General features: G+C 39.1%; 1 protein-coding gene across 4 annotated transcripts in view; it reads right to left on the bottom strand.

The window, feature by feature from the left end:
• Positions 1 to 17146, bottom strand: part of DISC1 (DISC1 scaffold protein) — a 221195-nt gene that overhangs the window by 143164 nt on the left and 60885 nt on the right. For all 4 annotated transcript variants that reach the window (XR_009729304.1, XM_061378826.1, XM_061378825.1 and 1 more), the window contains 2 exons: positions 4288 to 4438; positions 829 to 958 (listed from right to left, as the gene is read on the bottom strand). Coding sequence is in view for 3 of the 4 variants with exons in the window: in XM_061378826.1 (XP_061234810.1) it covers positions 829 to 958; positions 4288 to 4438 (281 nt within the window). In the remaining variant the exon portion in view is untranslated. The remainder of the gene's footprint in view (positions 1 to 828; positions 959 to 4287; positions 4439 to 17146) is intronic.

The raw sequence follows: 17146 nt of genomic DNA, 5'->3' as shown, positions 1-17146 counted from the left end.
TAAGTTAGATTTTGCAATGACCAGTAGATACTTTGTTCTAGTTCTTTCTGGTTTTCATATACATATTTGTGTGTATAAAAATAAACAGATGAGTATACTATCGGATCCACCAAAGGAAAAATAGTAACAAAAATAAGGAGATTTTAAGACAAGACCTACTAGCCCTCTAAAGTGTCACATTGCCAAGTGGAGGTGGAGCAAAGACTTGCACTAGCCAGTAAATTGGGATTTTTTTTGAAGGACAGTGAAAAGAGGTAAATTTCGCAGAAAAGACTTACAGATTAAAAATTGGACAGAAGCCATCTTAAAAGCATTCCATTTGCCAAACTACCGCATTGTGACATCACATGTCAGTGTAAAGTTATTGCTGGCAAATGTTAACAGCTCCATGATGATTCCTTCATCCTTATGAAATACATCAACCATCTTTCAGGAACAAAAGCTGGTAAATTATGTATTTACAGTCAATTCTAACCAGAATCAGATGAAAACTTTTTGTCTTTGAATAAAAATTTCTGGAGATCAGTGAAATAATAAAGTGGCAAATTAGAACATAGAGAGGACACTTCAAAAGATAATGAGGAAAGTTAAAGCATGCACACAAGCCACCGAGCCTTGCAATTCTGCTTCTCCATAATGAGATTAACTCAGCTCCTGTGGCTGCCATCTCCAATCATCACTTAGATATCAACTGGAGTACAGCCAAGGCTCTAATTGCTGCACAGACGCAAAGTCACTATTACAATAAATGTACTGAATTCTGTGCAACAGCTTACAAGCTTTTCCCCACACAGCACTGGTTCTTAGAGAACTTTGCAGTCCTGTTACCTGTAACCACTTCTTTTCTTGAAAAAGTTGGTTTCGTTTTGCAGCTGAAACCTCCATCCTCTCCTGGTAAGTGGACCTCAAAAGCCTATGTTCGTTTTCTTGCCAAACTTGCGTTTCTTCATTTCTAACACTTCGGAAAAATGAAAAAAGCTAAAAGTTAGCATTATTGCCGAGTACTGACATCTCAAAGACTAACTAGATCAGAATGTTACATGTTACCTTCAGAGTCATAACACTCCATCACCAGAATGATTATATCTTGAATGGATATAGTTAGAGAACAAGAGATTTTTCCTTGGCATATCTTCCCTTATTATCTCAAACATTTACACTGTTTTTACAACACGCTGAAGAAGGAAAAAGGAAAACTTGTATAGCTTCAGGCTTCCCCCAGATTTTTCATATTTCAGAAATTTATCCATCACTGCCTTGAAAGAGAGAAAACTAAGGCGTGTAATTTCTATCAATACAGAGAAAAATCTCTCTTAGACAGAAGTTTAGAAACTTGCCAAAGCCAATTTTGCAGCTTCTGACAGCTTTCAGAGACTACATTAGAGATCATCTGGAGTGTTTGCTTCTTGATGCCAAATTTTACTTCTCTGCTGCACACCGAGTTCTTTCAAAATTGCAGTCAGTGGGATTCCTCACAGTGGCCAGTACAACCCTCAGCTGTAAATCTTTGCATGATTGGACCCCCAAGGTAATCAGCGCACTACATTAAGTGTCAAGTCTATAATCAGCCTCTCAAAATGCACCTGCAAACAATGCAAACCTTTGATTGTGCATGTTCCTGCATAAGGGCATACATGCTTGTAAGGCCAATTGTATTTCCGTGTCCATCTCTATAGAAGCAAGGGCATTACCACATAAAGGGTATAAATGCATTTCAAGATCTTGTTTAAAAAAAAAACAACAAACCAAACCAAAACACCTATGTCTCAAAGAATGTTTCTGAAGCATGATTTCCCACTGTAATCATGCAAAGCAAATGCATTCATGCCACACACAAAATACGCATCACAAGTCTAGTTTAAGCACACACTTATGATCCCCATGCACAGCTGTTTAACAAAAGGTTCCTGTCTCTTCTGCAGGACCATCAAAAGACACACATGCTTTATTCCCTTTCTATGTGCTGAAGAATGTACTGAAAAGGCAAAATAACCCCTGGCACTAAAATAAGTGGCATTAATATTTAAACAAAACATACATAATGACAGCACAACTGTATTTTGTAATAACAAAACAGCTCAAAGGGACACCTGCAGTGTGAGGTGCTAGTTCATCACTATATATATGCATTACAATCTTTATAGGTTGCTGTGGCTCCAACCAGCCACACTTGCCAGCAGCTCTGAACCCACTTTCTTTTAGCAAGAGCTGCCTCTTCCCAAGATCTGTATGCAGTAGAGATTTCCGAGTAGTTGGTTCAAATTAAGAAACATTCCACAATAAACATATGTTATTCTCACAACCTCCTTGGAAATCCCATGTACATCTGCCTATTTGGGACTGAGGGAACAGAAACAAGACCTCTTGGATCTCACCAAACTTGGGTGATTGCACAAACCCAGATTTCGCTTAGGTATTGTTCCTAAGCTAAACATAACCAAAACCTGGCTCCTACCACCTGCCACCAATATCCTCTGTCAACACCAAATAAGCTCACCTAAAAACTAGTCTCATAATTTAATCAAGTAAAACAAAACCAGGGCATGAATTTCAGTTTCATGTACTGAACAAATAACCTGCCATACACACTTTTTATTTTAAAAGTTGTTTATTTGCAAAAAGATGAGACTGGCTTGACTATTGTGAAACTGCAATGATTTGGTCAGATAGGGCTAGCCTTGTCATCTTTCTAATTCTCCGGTGAAAAAAGAAATCTTGGGTATATTGGTTTTTTTCACATTCAGAATCAAAATAAAAACTGAAGCCTACAAGTTTTTCATGAAGAAGTGGCCACATTTTCAATCTTGTCCTATCTAAAAATACTGTTGGAAAAGAAAGATTTTAAACCCCTGCACTGAAGACAAAGGGCAGGCCTGCTGCATCAACAAGAGAGCCAGAGCACAAGCAAAGCAGTGTGAAAAGCTACAAGAATCAAGCAAGAAAAAGAAAGGGTGTCACAACAAACGCAAGCTCAAAGAAAAGGAGTATGCAGAGGACACAGAAATGAAGAGGATATTCATCTGACCCTGAAGAATGGCACTGCTCTCAGACCTGTGCAAACAGAAGAGTTACAGATATAATCAAAGAACAGCACTAGTTTCATAAATATTTCATATATATTATTTATTCTGTATATTGTTATACAAAAAATATATCTACATTATATAAGAAAAAAGAAGCAGACTATGTACTTTAGGGATGCTTTAGTAACCTAACCGCTGCGACAATAAAGACAACAGCACCTCTAAAGCCAAAATCATTATAAAGCAAATACATGTCAATGACAAAATACAAGATGTTGTACCCTAAATCATTAAGGAATGGCAAAACAGCTGCTTAGGGCCTCAGATGGCAGAAGCAAAAAACTGTGAGGGCATGCAGTTTGTTTTAAACCTGTCTTATTCTTAAATACTATAAAATAGAGACTAAAAATACCCTTAAAAGTCTCAAATTTAGCAATGAAATCCTATTATCTGTGCTGGTTTTACCCAATTTTCATGTCTATCAAAAACTATGTATTGACTAGCACACTGAAGCCTTTCTATGTACAAGCTGCCAGAAAACAAAAGATTTTTCTTCTTTCATTTGTGCTATTGCATTTAAGAATAGCTCCCAATATCTATGAAGAATCCTCTTGCTTCTAATAACAGTAACTGGTAGCATAGCTGAAGACCAACCTAGAAATAGAGAAATCTTTCTTCCTAAGCTAACTACCTCCCTTGGGTCATCCAACACATCTTCATTCCCGTAATCTTTGAAGCTGTTATCCCTTCAACAGAAGGTTGAGAAATCAATTTTGTGACTTTGTACAGTGCTGAGCACATTACTGCCACCTAACAACTGATGCATAAAAGGAAGCTCCCAAAGATCTATTCATATGGAAAAAAAAAATAGAATGTTTTTTACTTTGTATTTAAACATCCTCTCATTGCTTGTAAAGGAGCATCAGAATTAACTCCACAGGGAAGCATTGCTCAAGATGCCTTGCTGCTGTATGCTCAAGTTGCCAAGTGTCAAGGATTCAATCCCATTCCCACTCAATAACAGTGAGAAAAGTTCCATTTAATTCACCAGTTTGACATGATCAATGTTTCTCAGGGCAGTTCTAAAAGAATTGTAGAAAGAAAAAAAAAAGGGGAAGGTGGGAGGGGATTTTCATAAAAAAGCTCCATATTGATACGTTAGAATGTCCTTAAAACTCTTTATTAGAATTATTCATGAATTGCATTCTGTGCTTAGAGAAAAACAGAAGCACCATTCTACATAATAGGGAATCAACAAACTTACCGATGATCAGCAGCCCAGCGCAGCGCTGCTTGAACTTGGGTAACAAACCGGTCCAAAAAACTGCTAACTGAAGGATGCCTTGAAGGAAGCTGAAATTTTAAAGAATTTTTCTCTTTCTCCAGCTCTTCCAGTTTCCGTCTAAATTTATCAGCTAGAAATTAACAAACAAACAAAAATCACAAAAAAAAAACCACACACACACAAAAATTTACTCATCAGTGACAAAAAAAGGTTCCATTTTACCTGAAGCAGAAATAAAGGTCGATCAACAAAAAGTAAAATCCACCTCACAGACAGTTCTTCTCCTTTTGATAAAATATATCAGTGTTTTGCTCAAGGATGAATTGCTAAGACTACAATGGAAAACATCAGACAAGCAGGATGCTAAGCTACTTTCTTCTACGACAAGGACAAAACTGCAGGATTCTCAGCACTTTCACAGAGTTGTAATTTGGTAAGGCTTCAAAGAATTGGTTCAAAGTTATAATCTGTGCTTTTCTCCTAGAGAAACAGCTCTGAATTCAATTCTAAGAAAGCTCCTACTCTTAGCTGTCCCAGTTTTAAAACACACTTAGATGGCAGTTACCCACTTAAAGTCTGACCTTTTAACAAACCGCATTGTTATTAGGTCAAGAACTGAAGAATCACATATGATGAGCAATATATTTCAGCAGAAAATGCACAAATAATTATAGCATTTAAACAATTATATCATTCCAGGCTGTCCTGAACTATACTTATTTTATCACCCAACAAAAAGATTTACTTTTAACTGTCAATAAAAGAAACAGTGGTCCTTAAGAGATTACTTTGACTCTACCCTAACTATAAGTTTCTTAGAGTAAATATTTCTCTATGTAAGACATTTCTTTGTTTTCTTTCCCTGTGTAGAAATCAAAGGAACACAGTTTCAATTACAAATTATTATTTCTGGAACATACATGCTGTACAGTGCCAGTATATTAGCAAAAATCACATCCATGACAGATAAGAAGCCTGGCTGGTCCTGGCCAGAACACCTTTGATGATACATTAGTCAAATCAGAGAGAGTTGAACTATCCTGCAAATGGAAAACCTTTACAGTTCAGTACTTTCCCCATGACCTCACTGCCTACAATTTTGCACAATTAGCATTCCTTCCTTTAACATCTCAATATAGCATGTTACTATCAGAATAACATCCATCTGTGCATGCTTTTTACAGCTTATTTTCTTTATCCTCAAAGGGGTTTTAAGAATGGGGGTTGTCTACATTTGCTAGTTTAGTGAAATGATCCATTTTTACAATAATCTATAGTTCATACTGATCTCCTTTCTGCTTCTGTGCTGATGGGCTGGAATAAAAACAGAAGAACGTACTCATTAGACTAGATCTTCTCCCTGGGGCAGCAGACTGTTCCAGGGTAGTTAAACTCCTGTTGTTATTATTAGGGTGCAAAATACTGCCAGAAGGCTCTAGTCAAAATTATCACCACGCAAGTTACTGCAAGGTCCAGGCCTTGCCCCAGCAGCCATATGTACATATGTATGCTCTCTTCCTGCAAAGGAGAAACATGTTTTCAGCTGTGAGGTTGAACTACACCTGTAGTGCATTTTTCAGGGACCACAGTTGTCTGATCCCTACCACAACAAAGAAACTCAGATTTGGGACCAGATGAAGCTCCCTAGCCCATATTTTAACCAGAAGGACATAACAGCATTTGTAATTTGCATAGAATTTCAAAGACAGCCATCAAAAATACCACTGTTTAAAACAGAAAAGTGTTGGATTGTGACCAATGACTACTGAATGCCAAAACCCATAAAAACACCTCCTTTCACTCAAACTATCCACCAACGAGCTTTGTGTGTTAAGCAGGAGTTGAGAGAGCAGACAACTCTCTACAGCCATTTAACAACGTTTTCACTGTTCTCCAACATAATTACGCTTATACTGTGTTTGTGTGTCCAGTTGTTTCATCATTCTATTCTACCCATCCTGGCCCTAGAAACAGGCTATTTTGGGAAGGAAAACAGATGAGGGGATCCACCTGCCAATTCATTCTCTCTCTCATTAATTCTTGGCTATGTCCTGCTTTATACATTCCAATCTACACAGTATTCAATTAGTTTCTACTAACAGATGTTTCTAAATAATTTGTTCCACTGGCATTTTGTAAGTGCTACTGCTAGCCATATCCACTTGTTACCTCTCAGCACTGAATGATTTTTTTTATCCTTTCAGCACTGCAGTTAGGGGTTATGTCTCAAGAGATTCCAGCACCACTGAGCTGAACACTGCAGCACATGGCGCTGAGTCTCCTTTCCTGGAAAGTTTGACCTGGCTGATGTCTTCAGTGAGTGGAGAGATCAAGGCTCCTCAGTGCCAGCTGCAGAGAGCCATGCAAATAAGGCTCATTTCAGTCCAGCTTTCAGTGTCACAGCTCAAAAGAGATCTGGGTCAAGCAGAAGTAATATAAGCAATCAGAAGTCTAGCAAGTAGAATGTAAAAAACGTGACAATAAGCAGGGTTCCTTCATCTAGTGGAGATAAAGACTGAAGGAAGTAACTTCCAGTACTATTACATACCAGGAAGCTACAAAGAAATACATAATACAAGTGCTTTTCACCTCTCCTCAGAACTTGGGTTCCCAGTAACAAACCTGAGTTGCAGTAAAGGAGGTGAAGAAAAAACACTACATATAGTAAAGCACTAAAACTAACTGCTTGGGATAGACAGGAAATCTCCACCAGTGCCGGTTTTCAGGTCAGACAAACATCTCTTACGAATAGCTCTGGCACAGTTTTTAACGTTGAAGCCAGCAAAATCGAATCCACTCTCCTGAGATCCCTTCCCACCTATTTTTTAGGATTTTTCAGCCAAAAAGGAGATACAGAAGGCATTTGCTATTCATAAGCCATCAGACCCAAGGACATCACTTCTACCTCCATTTTAGTCTTCTAAGCATGTGATTCAAACACAGCAGAGATCGTCACAAAAATCACAGAGCTCACTGATGGATGGAAACACCAAAAGAAAACACACACGTGAATACCTACACAAACAAAGGCTTAATACTTTAGTACTCTGTCCCGCACTTCAACTCAAGTCATTTAATACACAACACACATGAAAAAAAGCAACATCCCATTTGAAGCTCTTAAATGAAGAAACTTAGTGCATTCAGTAATGAGGGAACTTAGCGTATTCAGTACATATTGTTTTACAGACAAGTATTTGGAATAAGGCTTAATTCTCTTAAACAGCCATTTATTTCACTGTATTATGTTGCCAACTGCCTGCATCAGTCCTACAGATACCCTATGCAAAGCTTCTGCTTCACAGAATCATAGAACAGTTTGGGTTGGAAGGGACCATAAAGCTTATCTAGGTCCAAACCCCTGCCATGGGCAGACACCTTCCACTAGACCAAGTTGCTGTAAACCCTGTCCAACCTGGTCATAAACACTTCTAGGGATGGGGCATCCACAACTTCTCTGGGTAACTTGTTCCAGTGCCTCACCATCCTCATAGTAAAGAATTTCTTCACAATACCTAATTTAAGCTATCCTTTATTAGTTTTAAACCATTGCCCCTTGTCCTGCCACTACATGCTCTTGCAAAAAGTCCCTCTCCACTTCTGTGTAAACAGCAAAAGTTACCCCTTAAATTATCCCCCATCCCAATCTATTACTGCCTTATGCACCTCAAACATCCCACTCAAACTGAAGTCAACCCAGAGTACAAGCCTAGAAGACACTTACTAACTGCTAGTTTCAATTAAACAGCAGTAAGAACTGCAGTGTCTCCAAAGAATGTGTTTTGTAATAGCTTTAAGCAAAGGAAGCAATTTACATAATTTTTAATTTACCATATGAGAACATCTGGCTACCTCCCTACTTTTTACATATTCTGATATGTATTTTTCCCTATAAGACAAGGTTCACTTTATCAGAACTATTTATCATCATTTAAAACACATTTAAGAAAATCATCACAGCAAGGGTAGATCCTCATTTGCTACATACTGCATATATTTACATTTATTTATGTCTGTTCTTTGCTGATAGGTGAGAAGATGATCAATCCTGCTATTCTACAAATTGCCGGACATTAAAAAAAAAAAGCATTTCCTCAGCTAGTTCAACTAGAGAATTCTCTTTTCTCATGCTATCTATGGTTTTGGTCTCCAAGATATAGCAGAAAACGTCAAATGGAATTATGAATTGTTTAAACACATACCCTACTGGTCATTTTAAACCTAAAGTCTGACCATTCTTATTAGCTGTTTCTTTTTCCTTTTTTTTTTACCACAAATAAAAAAGCCAATAACATTCCTTTTTCACTTTGCCTACACACTAATAACTTTGACATAATCATGTTCAAATTGCACCATTCATTTTCCAGAAGAGACTTACATAAGCTAAAGCAATGCTAGAAATGCTAGAAAGTGGGGAGTCTAATGTGGAATCTGAATACACAACTGAAATGCAGCTGGAGATTAGACTGCTAAGGAGGGTGTCTACAACCTAATTACTAGCATTGCCTTCTGCAAAATTACCTGAAGGAATACACGCAAACCAAGTAATATCAAAATGTGACATGTAAAGACATATACTGTGATAAGAACTGAAGGCATTACAAGCAACTGGAGTATACCTGTGCCCTTAATTTAAGGATAAAATAAAGAAACATTTAACAGTGCCAAAAAGATACACAGTAGGAGATACTCAGTTCCTTGCAAGTCCTAACACATGGATATGTGTTAAAGGGAGCTTCAAATTGGATAGTTGAGCAGCTAGCCCTTAGAATCATAGAATAGTTAGGGTTGGAAAGGACCTTAGGATCATCAAGTTCCAACCTCCCTGCCATGGGCAGGAGCACCTCACACTAAACCATGTCACCCAAGGCTCTGTCCAACCTGGCCTTGAACACAGCCAGGGATGGAGCATTCACAACTTCCCTGGGCAACCCATTCCAGTGCCTCACCACCCTAACAGTAAAGAACTTCCTCCTTATATCCAATCTAAACTTCCCCTGTTTAAGTTTGTCCTGGCTTCAGCAGTAGCAGCCATTTTTTTCTCCTCCTTGGTAGCTGGTACAGTGCTGTGTTTTTGACTTTCGGCCTGGGAACGGTGCTGATAACACCGATGTTTTTAGTTACTGCTCAAATGTTTGGTCTGGCCAAGGACTTTGTGAGCCTCATGCTCTGCCAGGGAGGAGGGGAAGCTGGGAGGAAGCAGAGACAGGACACCTGACCCAAACTGACCAAAGAAGCATTCCATACCACAGCACATCATGCCCAGGATGTAACTGAGAGTTACCCAGAAGGGCTGGTGCACTGCAGGGTTGGACAAGGTATTGGTCAGGTGGGGTGGGGTGAGTTACTGGTTGGCTGGTGCTGAGGTGCTGCATTCTCTCCCCTTGTTATTTCCCTTATCATTATTATTATTGGTGGTAGCAGTAGTGATTTGTGTTATACCTTAGTTACTGGGCTGTTCTTATCTCAACCCATGGGAGTTGTATTCTTCCAATTCTCCTTCCCATCCCTCCAGGAGCAGGGGGAAGGCAAGAAGTGGGGGAAGTGAGTGAATGAGCTGCATGGCTGGGTTTAAACCACGACAAAGTTTTAACCCTTACCACATGCTGTCTGGTCACAGGTGCAAAACAAAGCCTTTTCCACCTTCCATTTAGCCCTGCATATGGAAACCTTTGAAATAAGCTCCTCCAGAGAGCTATGCCCACCCTACTATGTGGACTAAAAGGAGCACATCTGCAGAGCAAGACAGTTCAGTACTGAAGCCCCAACATCTGCAGTTCAGAGAGTCTTACTTCAGACTAGGCTAAGTGTAGCCCCATGGACCAAAGGCCAGTTAGTAGTTGGAGCCCCTTGGGTAAACCTCTAGAGCACATCTTCAGACTTTATCCACCTGCATGAAACCAGTCCATGCACTATAAGACTGCTCTACAATGTAAAGCAAAGTAAATGGGACTACTGGGAAATTCCCTTCAAAGGCTTGCACACTTAATTTTAACTAAGATACTATTTGGGCTGGGGTCCTTGGAATATATCCAGCTGTCAGCAGAAAAAGTAGCTCCTAGAAATGCCAGTAAGCAGAGGCTAAACCTTTACCAGACAAGGCTATAAACCCCTGGGTTACAGAGCCAAAATTTGTGTTCCGTTCATAAAAGTCTAGAGCCTAATGGCTGCTACAGCAAAGTGCAAATGAAATTACCCAGCTTACCCACCACTAATTATTTTCCATTCAAACCAAAAAGGCAACTTTGTGAAATTCAGTCTAGCTGTGCTCCTGAACTATCAAGACTACCTTGAGGCACAGCTGAGCAAACCAAACTCCTGGCTGCTGAACACCCTTTGAAGTCAGAACTGCTACACAATCCACCCTAACACAGGAGGGCCAAAATCTGTAGAGTACACTACAACTCCCGTAAGTCTTTGGTTTGTGTGTATTCCTCAGTTGTTTGGCAAATCCTTGTAATTCAATGTTTGCCTCCAATTCTAGTGCTATTTAAAGTTAAAAGAGTAGTAACCTGAAAAGTAGAAGAGAACTGGTCCCCCACATTCCCAGCCAGACTCAAGGCATCAGAGCAGCCAAAATGCACAGCAGCAACCTGATGTCACATTTGATGCCATAAGCTTCACCTGCTGAAGGTAACATCAATGGGAGGGGCGGGGAGGAGGAAAGGAAAAGGAGAGGAGGAATATAGAAATAGGAAAATGACAACACACACACACACACACAGGGTCCTACTGCAATAAAATTACAATAAACAGATAAATGGAGAGAACAAAGCATCAGACATACAATGAGAACATTGTGCCATAATTTCAGCACACCAGAAGCAGCTTAATCTCCACTGCTCTTAATCTGACATTTGTATTTTACATTAGAGCATAAACTAACCACTTCCATAATTTTCCAAATGCTGGAGTAATAACATTTAAGTTTCTGATACGCATAACAGTTGCTGAAATAGTGGGCAGTTTTCTGCATATGACAACCCCTCACTCATCTCTGTAACTGCATGAAAATAAAGGCACAATCCCATGCAATGTCTGTATGCACCTGTAAATTCCTTTAAACACCAGAGTTTTAATGTGCAGGCATTTTTTAAGACACCATTTCTGCTTTAGTCAATTCACAATACAAAATAAGCAGTGCCCTGTTGGCTGTTTGCTTTTCATAGTCTTTCATAAACATCAAGTTTCCAATGAAACCACCAAGATGCTTACATTTCCAATATGACTTTACAATAATTTACAGCAACATCAAAAGAGACAATAAAAGAAAAAAACAAGCTGATTGCTGGTGCACTTCATTTGATACCAACATTATTCTGCAAGCAGTGCTGACAGTACTGTCACTACATATGAAATGGTACAGAAATAAAGAAAAGTATCTACTGCTGATTCCAGGCTGAATCTGCATTTTAAAAAAAGTAAGGCTGTGCAGCACAATGGCATAGATACCTATTGTGAATTAAATTCTACTCTTAAAAAAATCCCTCAAGACAAGGAAGCTAGCAGAAATCAGTGCAAAGCCGCACAGCTCTTTCTGTTATTGGAGATGGTAGAGAAAGAATTTCGGTAAAGCCTTCCATCAGCACGGTTCAAATACATGAACAACTGTCAGCTATATATTAATATATCACCTGTGGGTGATCAATCCCAATTCACCATGGCCTCTTCCTTGTTTCAGGAATCTCTAAGCCAACACCTGCCTTTATTCACTGCCTCTGAATAAATGCAGTGGCTTGATTAGAAGACAGACCAGTCAATTAACAGTGAAACAGTGCTATACTCTACAACTAATTGCATTCTATTTTGAGATACCAGTCACTTTTATGAAGCAAGTTTCTAAATAATAAGAAATTTTAAAATCTGATGGACTATATCTGGGTTTATATATCAAGGATTTTCTAACTAGAGACACAGTCAGATTATGTTGGGATTTTTTTTACCAGGCTCTACTTAAGCACATACTGTGAATGTAAAGTGCTTTGTTCTAGCTGTCAAAGAAAGAAAAGCCTCCTTTGTTACTGCCTAACCTGAATACATTGAGAATATCATCCCAAAGCACACCATATGAAAGATTATTTTTTGCTATATAAGTCCAAAACTAGTATAGATAATATAAGTATTCCACAGAGGTTTATCTTCTTGCTTTTAAAAGCCATCCTGTAAAAAAGCACAACAAAGCAGCACAAAGTCCAAGCTAAAAACACCAATGAGTAGATGCAGAATTGCTTTAAGTTGAAGTTTGAAAGAAAACAGCACAGATTTTAAAATGCGGTGCATATTATATTGTGCAATGTTCCCCCCCCCAAGGACATGTAAACAAATTGACTTGTAGTTCTTCTTAAGCCACCAGCACCACCAAAGCCAAAATGCAATTAGACAACATTATCTTCCTTCTGTGACAAGGCACACTGATAAAAAGGTACAAAATATTCTTTCTTATAGAATGGATATTACCCACAGAGAACCCCAAAGAGAAAATAGCTACATGCATTCACCCCCAAACCAATTGCTCTGAAAACTGCAGTGGGGAATCCTATGTGGAAACTTGAAGATTTGCCTTGAAAACAAAAAGAAGACAGGAAAGGATAAAGGAAGTCTTTCCGGTAACTGAGTTGAAAACAGTAAATCCTTTCATAATGAATGAGTACCTAGACACCAGAATTTTGGTTTTGAGTGAAGAAAATATTTTAAATTCCTCTTGCTGCCTGCATTCCCCTTCATGTGGTCCCACAATATCACTCAATGTTTTCTTGTATTCCACATCTTCACTCTCACACTTAGTACTCTACATAATCTCAAATATATACACCTAATTTCTCCTTTCATTGCTCCTTCCTTATCTCCAGCGTTCTTCAAGAACTAAACCTTTACCCTCAGATTAAGCTGATACCCTTCCCAAGCACTCTGGATCAGTAGATACAAAACAAAGAACTGTTTCAAAACTACTAAAGATGCTACCTTAGTCTAGCCTATCCACTTTCTCAATTTCTGCCATCCATGTCTGTTCTAGCACCCAAAGGTCACACTGTTCTTCATCCAGAAAAGGCCATATTCTAAGAAAGTAAACAATATGAGAGAACAGTTTACAACATCTGTAATTTTTCTCAGACTGCTTTGCCTGCTGTCAGCCAAAATCTAGTCACAAATTTTAACATTTCATAGAATCATCACAGAATGATTTGGGTTGGAAAGGACCTTTAAAGGTCATCTAGTCCAAAAAGCTTAGATGACTTACTCGAGAGTTCAACATCCTACATACAAAGCATTGTAAGAGTATCTTGAAATTCACTGTTTCCCCATCCTCACTCATCCACCAGTACTTTCACATAATTTCTTGTGGAATTACCAACAGCTCAAGAGTATTACAGGAAGAAAAAACAACAATTAAGAGTTGTTTGATTTCCCTGTAGGGAGCTTACAAAACAATTTATCCATCTGCTCTGCATTGGAAAGACTGACATGAACACATGAAAGTAGTTAATATAAAAAGTCTCACCCACATAGGTGTATTTTTCTTACTACTGGTTCCCATGAGGCTCTCAAAACACTTATTGCTAACCAAAATATCACAGGAGCCTGCAGATCTTAAGCACAGCATTAGAAAAGAAAATAAAAGGAAAACCAACCAAACAGAAGTAGTTACAGGCATCATCAAGAGAACCCATTTTAGTAATTTCTTCTTATGCATCTACATCTAGCAACATTTTCAGACAACAAAAAAAAAGCAGAAGGGGTACATAGCATGGCTTCCTGGAAAGGTTCTGCCTATTGCTGTGCCAGGTGGCTTCTAGTCATACTCCCAATATTCTCTCATGAACATGGATTTACAGTGATCTCAGCTGAATAACCCCATTTCTTTCAGCTTCTAGGTCCTCTGCCTGTAAAAATTTGGATAGTAACAATTGCTCCACAGGGGCCTCATTAGGCTTAATTAACTCCTGTGTGAGATCTTCAGATAAAAGCATTGCTGTAATTACACAATCTGAACTGCTTCTTGCATAAGAAACCTTGTATTATCCCTTTCATAATTTGACCTTTTCTTGAAAGTTAGTGCCCTTTTGTTCTTTTACAGGACTCTGTTCCCTGTAAAAGACTACTACCTCCGGGAGTCACCTCTTAATTTTCTAATTTCAGAAGCAGATAAAGCCCAGCCTTTCTTCCCTAGTTGAACAAAAGGGATCCCGAGCATTATGTATTTTTTTTTTAAATCACTGTCCCCTACCTTCCTCCCTTTCACAAACATGCCACCATTTTTCACATTTATGATAGTCTTTTAATCCTGGCACTACAGCTGTCCCCACCGTCCCAGCACAGAGCTCTTGGGAAGTGTTCCAGGCAGAACTACCCCTCAAGCACAAAGGGCACTGGGCCGAGCTGTACAGGAGGTTGTCAGCAGAGGGGAGTGGGGAAAAGATCAAATGGCTTTCCAATCAAGTTCCGCAGTCCTTTAACTCTACTTTGATCCTCCTTTAGCGAAGCACTTATGAATGAGACAACATCCTATTGATCACCAAAAGCAGACAGAGGCTCAGCTGGATTATGTCCACACAGAAAAAGGAGCCCACCCAACAGCAGCTACTGCAAAGAGGCATGAACTCCTCCAGCATGGAGATCCACAGAAGAACCTCTCCATTTCCCACCCAAGTGAAAGACACCAGTGTCAAGGCACCTTTGCTGGTCTCCATGCTTTAAGCTGTGAAACTCTAAAATTTTATATACAGACTCACTGCCTTCTTCCAGTCTGAGCCCATGAAGTTTCACTGGCTCCAGCAGCTTTTCCACCTACTCATCAGAGCCTCCTCAGCATGGAAACTAAAACTACTAGACCAGTGTCTGTATTGATCGAGAGCCAGAGTGCATGGGGCTTTGAGCAACCTGGTCTAGTGGTAGATGTCCCTGCTCATGGTAGGGCAGTTGGAAGTAGATGATCTTTAAGGTCCCTTCCAACCCAAACCATTCTGTGATTAAGCCTCCTGCACTGTGTGTTAACTACAAATGAAAACACTGCAATAAATAATTTTTTATTAGCATACAGCTTCACAGTAACTAATCTCTACTTTCCTCATGAGTTACAATTAAATAGTACTGCTACAGTAGCGGATCCTGTTGTAAAATTCACTCCATGCCAGCATACCCACACCACCTGCTTCACCATAGCTAAATGAATATTTCCATCCAGCTTCCCACCTTGACTCTGTCCAGCACCACCTACTACTACTGAAATTATTTCAGCAAAATGTCTTGGAAATAATAAGTAAAGGTTACATTAATACCTCTCAACAGCAACCTCGCTAAACTTTCTTTCACCTTCCAAATACCTCCTGCGAATGCAACAGATGACAGCCGAGCTGCTTTTCCCACCCACACCCATTCAACTCCTTCACCTTAACTGGACAGCTCCAGAAGAACTGTGGTAAAATATGTAGATCAGACAGATGGCATTTGCTGCTCTTTTATCAAACCTGCTGCTCAACAGCTTAAAAAAGCCACGATAATTCACTACTTGAATAGTGTCAGATAGACCCTGGCTTCCACTACAACTTTGTCTTCTCCATTTTGTAAGTGGAATTATTTTATTCACAGGAAGTATCAGAACCTTCAGCCAGGGCACAAAAAGATATTTGATTACAAGATACCCAAGATAACTGACTTCTGTTCTTTGATTTTCAATTTCTCCTCAAAAAGCACAATCCTCTCTCTGCTTTATTCTAGCAGATCTGAAAAACAACTGGCCTCTGCGCTTCCCACCTGGAACAGTGGGGCACGGGAGGTCTGGCCCTCCCTTACAGTTCTTTTTATATTATCCACCCTCACTGTAGTGTGTGCTTGTAGCTCCCTGTTCCTCTCCACAACCAGAACTATATCTGACCATTATTTCTTTAATATATTAATAAATTATCAAAAAAGCTATTCGTGGCTATCTATCTATCTATCTATATACACACACATCCCTCCACCTTTGGGTGTGTATATTTGTATACACACACATCCTCCCGTCCTTATGGAAGACACATCTTCCTTGCCATACAGTGAAAACGGTTTGTCCGACTTTTATTCCTCTTCTTTTCAGAGAGAAATGTTAAGACAAAAAGCAAGGTTAAAATACAGGAAAACACTGTTACTTGGTTACAGAACAACAAAGGGAGGGAGGAGAGTAAAACAATAAATTTTACTCTGAAATATCACTATTTGATGGCTGGCTTGCTAGAATTTCAGTTCATCAGTGTTGAAATTGCAATTTAGGCAGTGGTCATTTCTAAGCAAGTTCTTCCTTGGTGATGGAAGATATGCAAATAACTTTTATCATGTTCTTTACTAGAGGCTCCACATTTCAACACATATCTTCCTCCAAACAATAAGCTCCTGTCAAGTTATTGTTCCATCAAATCTGTCAATTGCAACTCATTTGGTGCCACAGGACAAGCCGACACATTGCGTAAAGGTCAAGTGGAAAAAACGTCCCTTCCAGTACATCAATGTCATAAGTTGGTAAAGGTCACTGTCCAGTAATTGCCACTACAGAAAATAACTTTATCGTAATCTACATGATAGAGGAAAAAAAAGAGCAGTTCCTTCATTTCTTTTTCCAAAACACAAGCTAACATTACTGCCATTGTCTTGCTGCCTATACAGTCTGATGAGAACAGTTTAACCTACAGGCCTTATAGCTCTCAGAAATACAACAAATAGACACAAAGTTACATGAGGACAACTTTTCCATAAAACCAAGAAAATTAAAATTTCAGCATTTATTGATAGCAACACATTACAACTCTGAAGCTCCAATCACAATAGGAGCTCAGTGTGATATACAGCTTTCTATTAAAACTCCAAA

The sequence above is a fragment of the Neopsephotus bourkii genome, unplaced genomic scaffold, assembly GCF_033783945.1.
Source record: "Neopsephotus bourkii isolate Nb327-2 ecotype Australia unplaced genomic scaffold, CSIRO-AGI_Nbou_v1 NB_1767, whole genome shotgun sequence".
Classification (NCBI taxonomy): Eukaryota; Metazoa; Chordata; class Aves; order Psittaciformes; family Psittacidae; genus Neopsephotus; species Neopsephotus bourkii.
The sequence above is the reverse complement of the archived record's forward strand: the minus strand, read 5'-3'. Positions and strand labels throughout refer to the sequence as shown.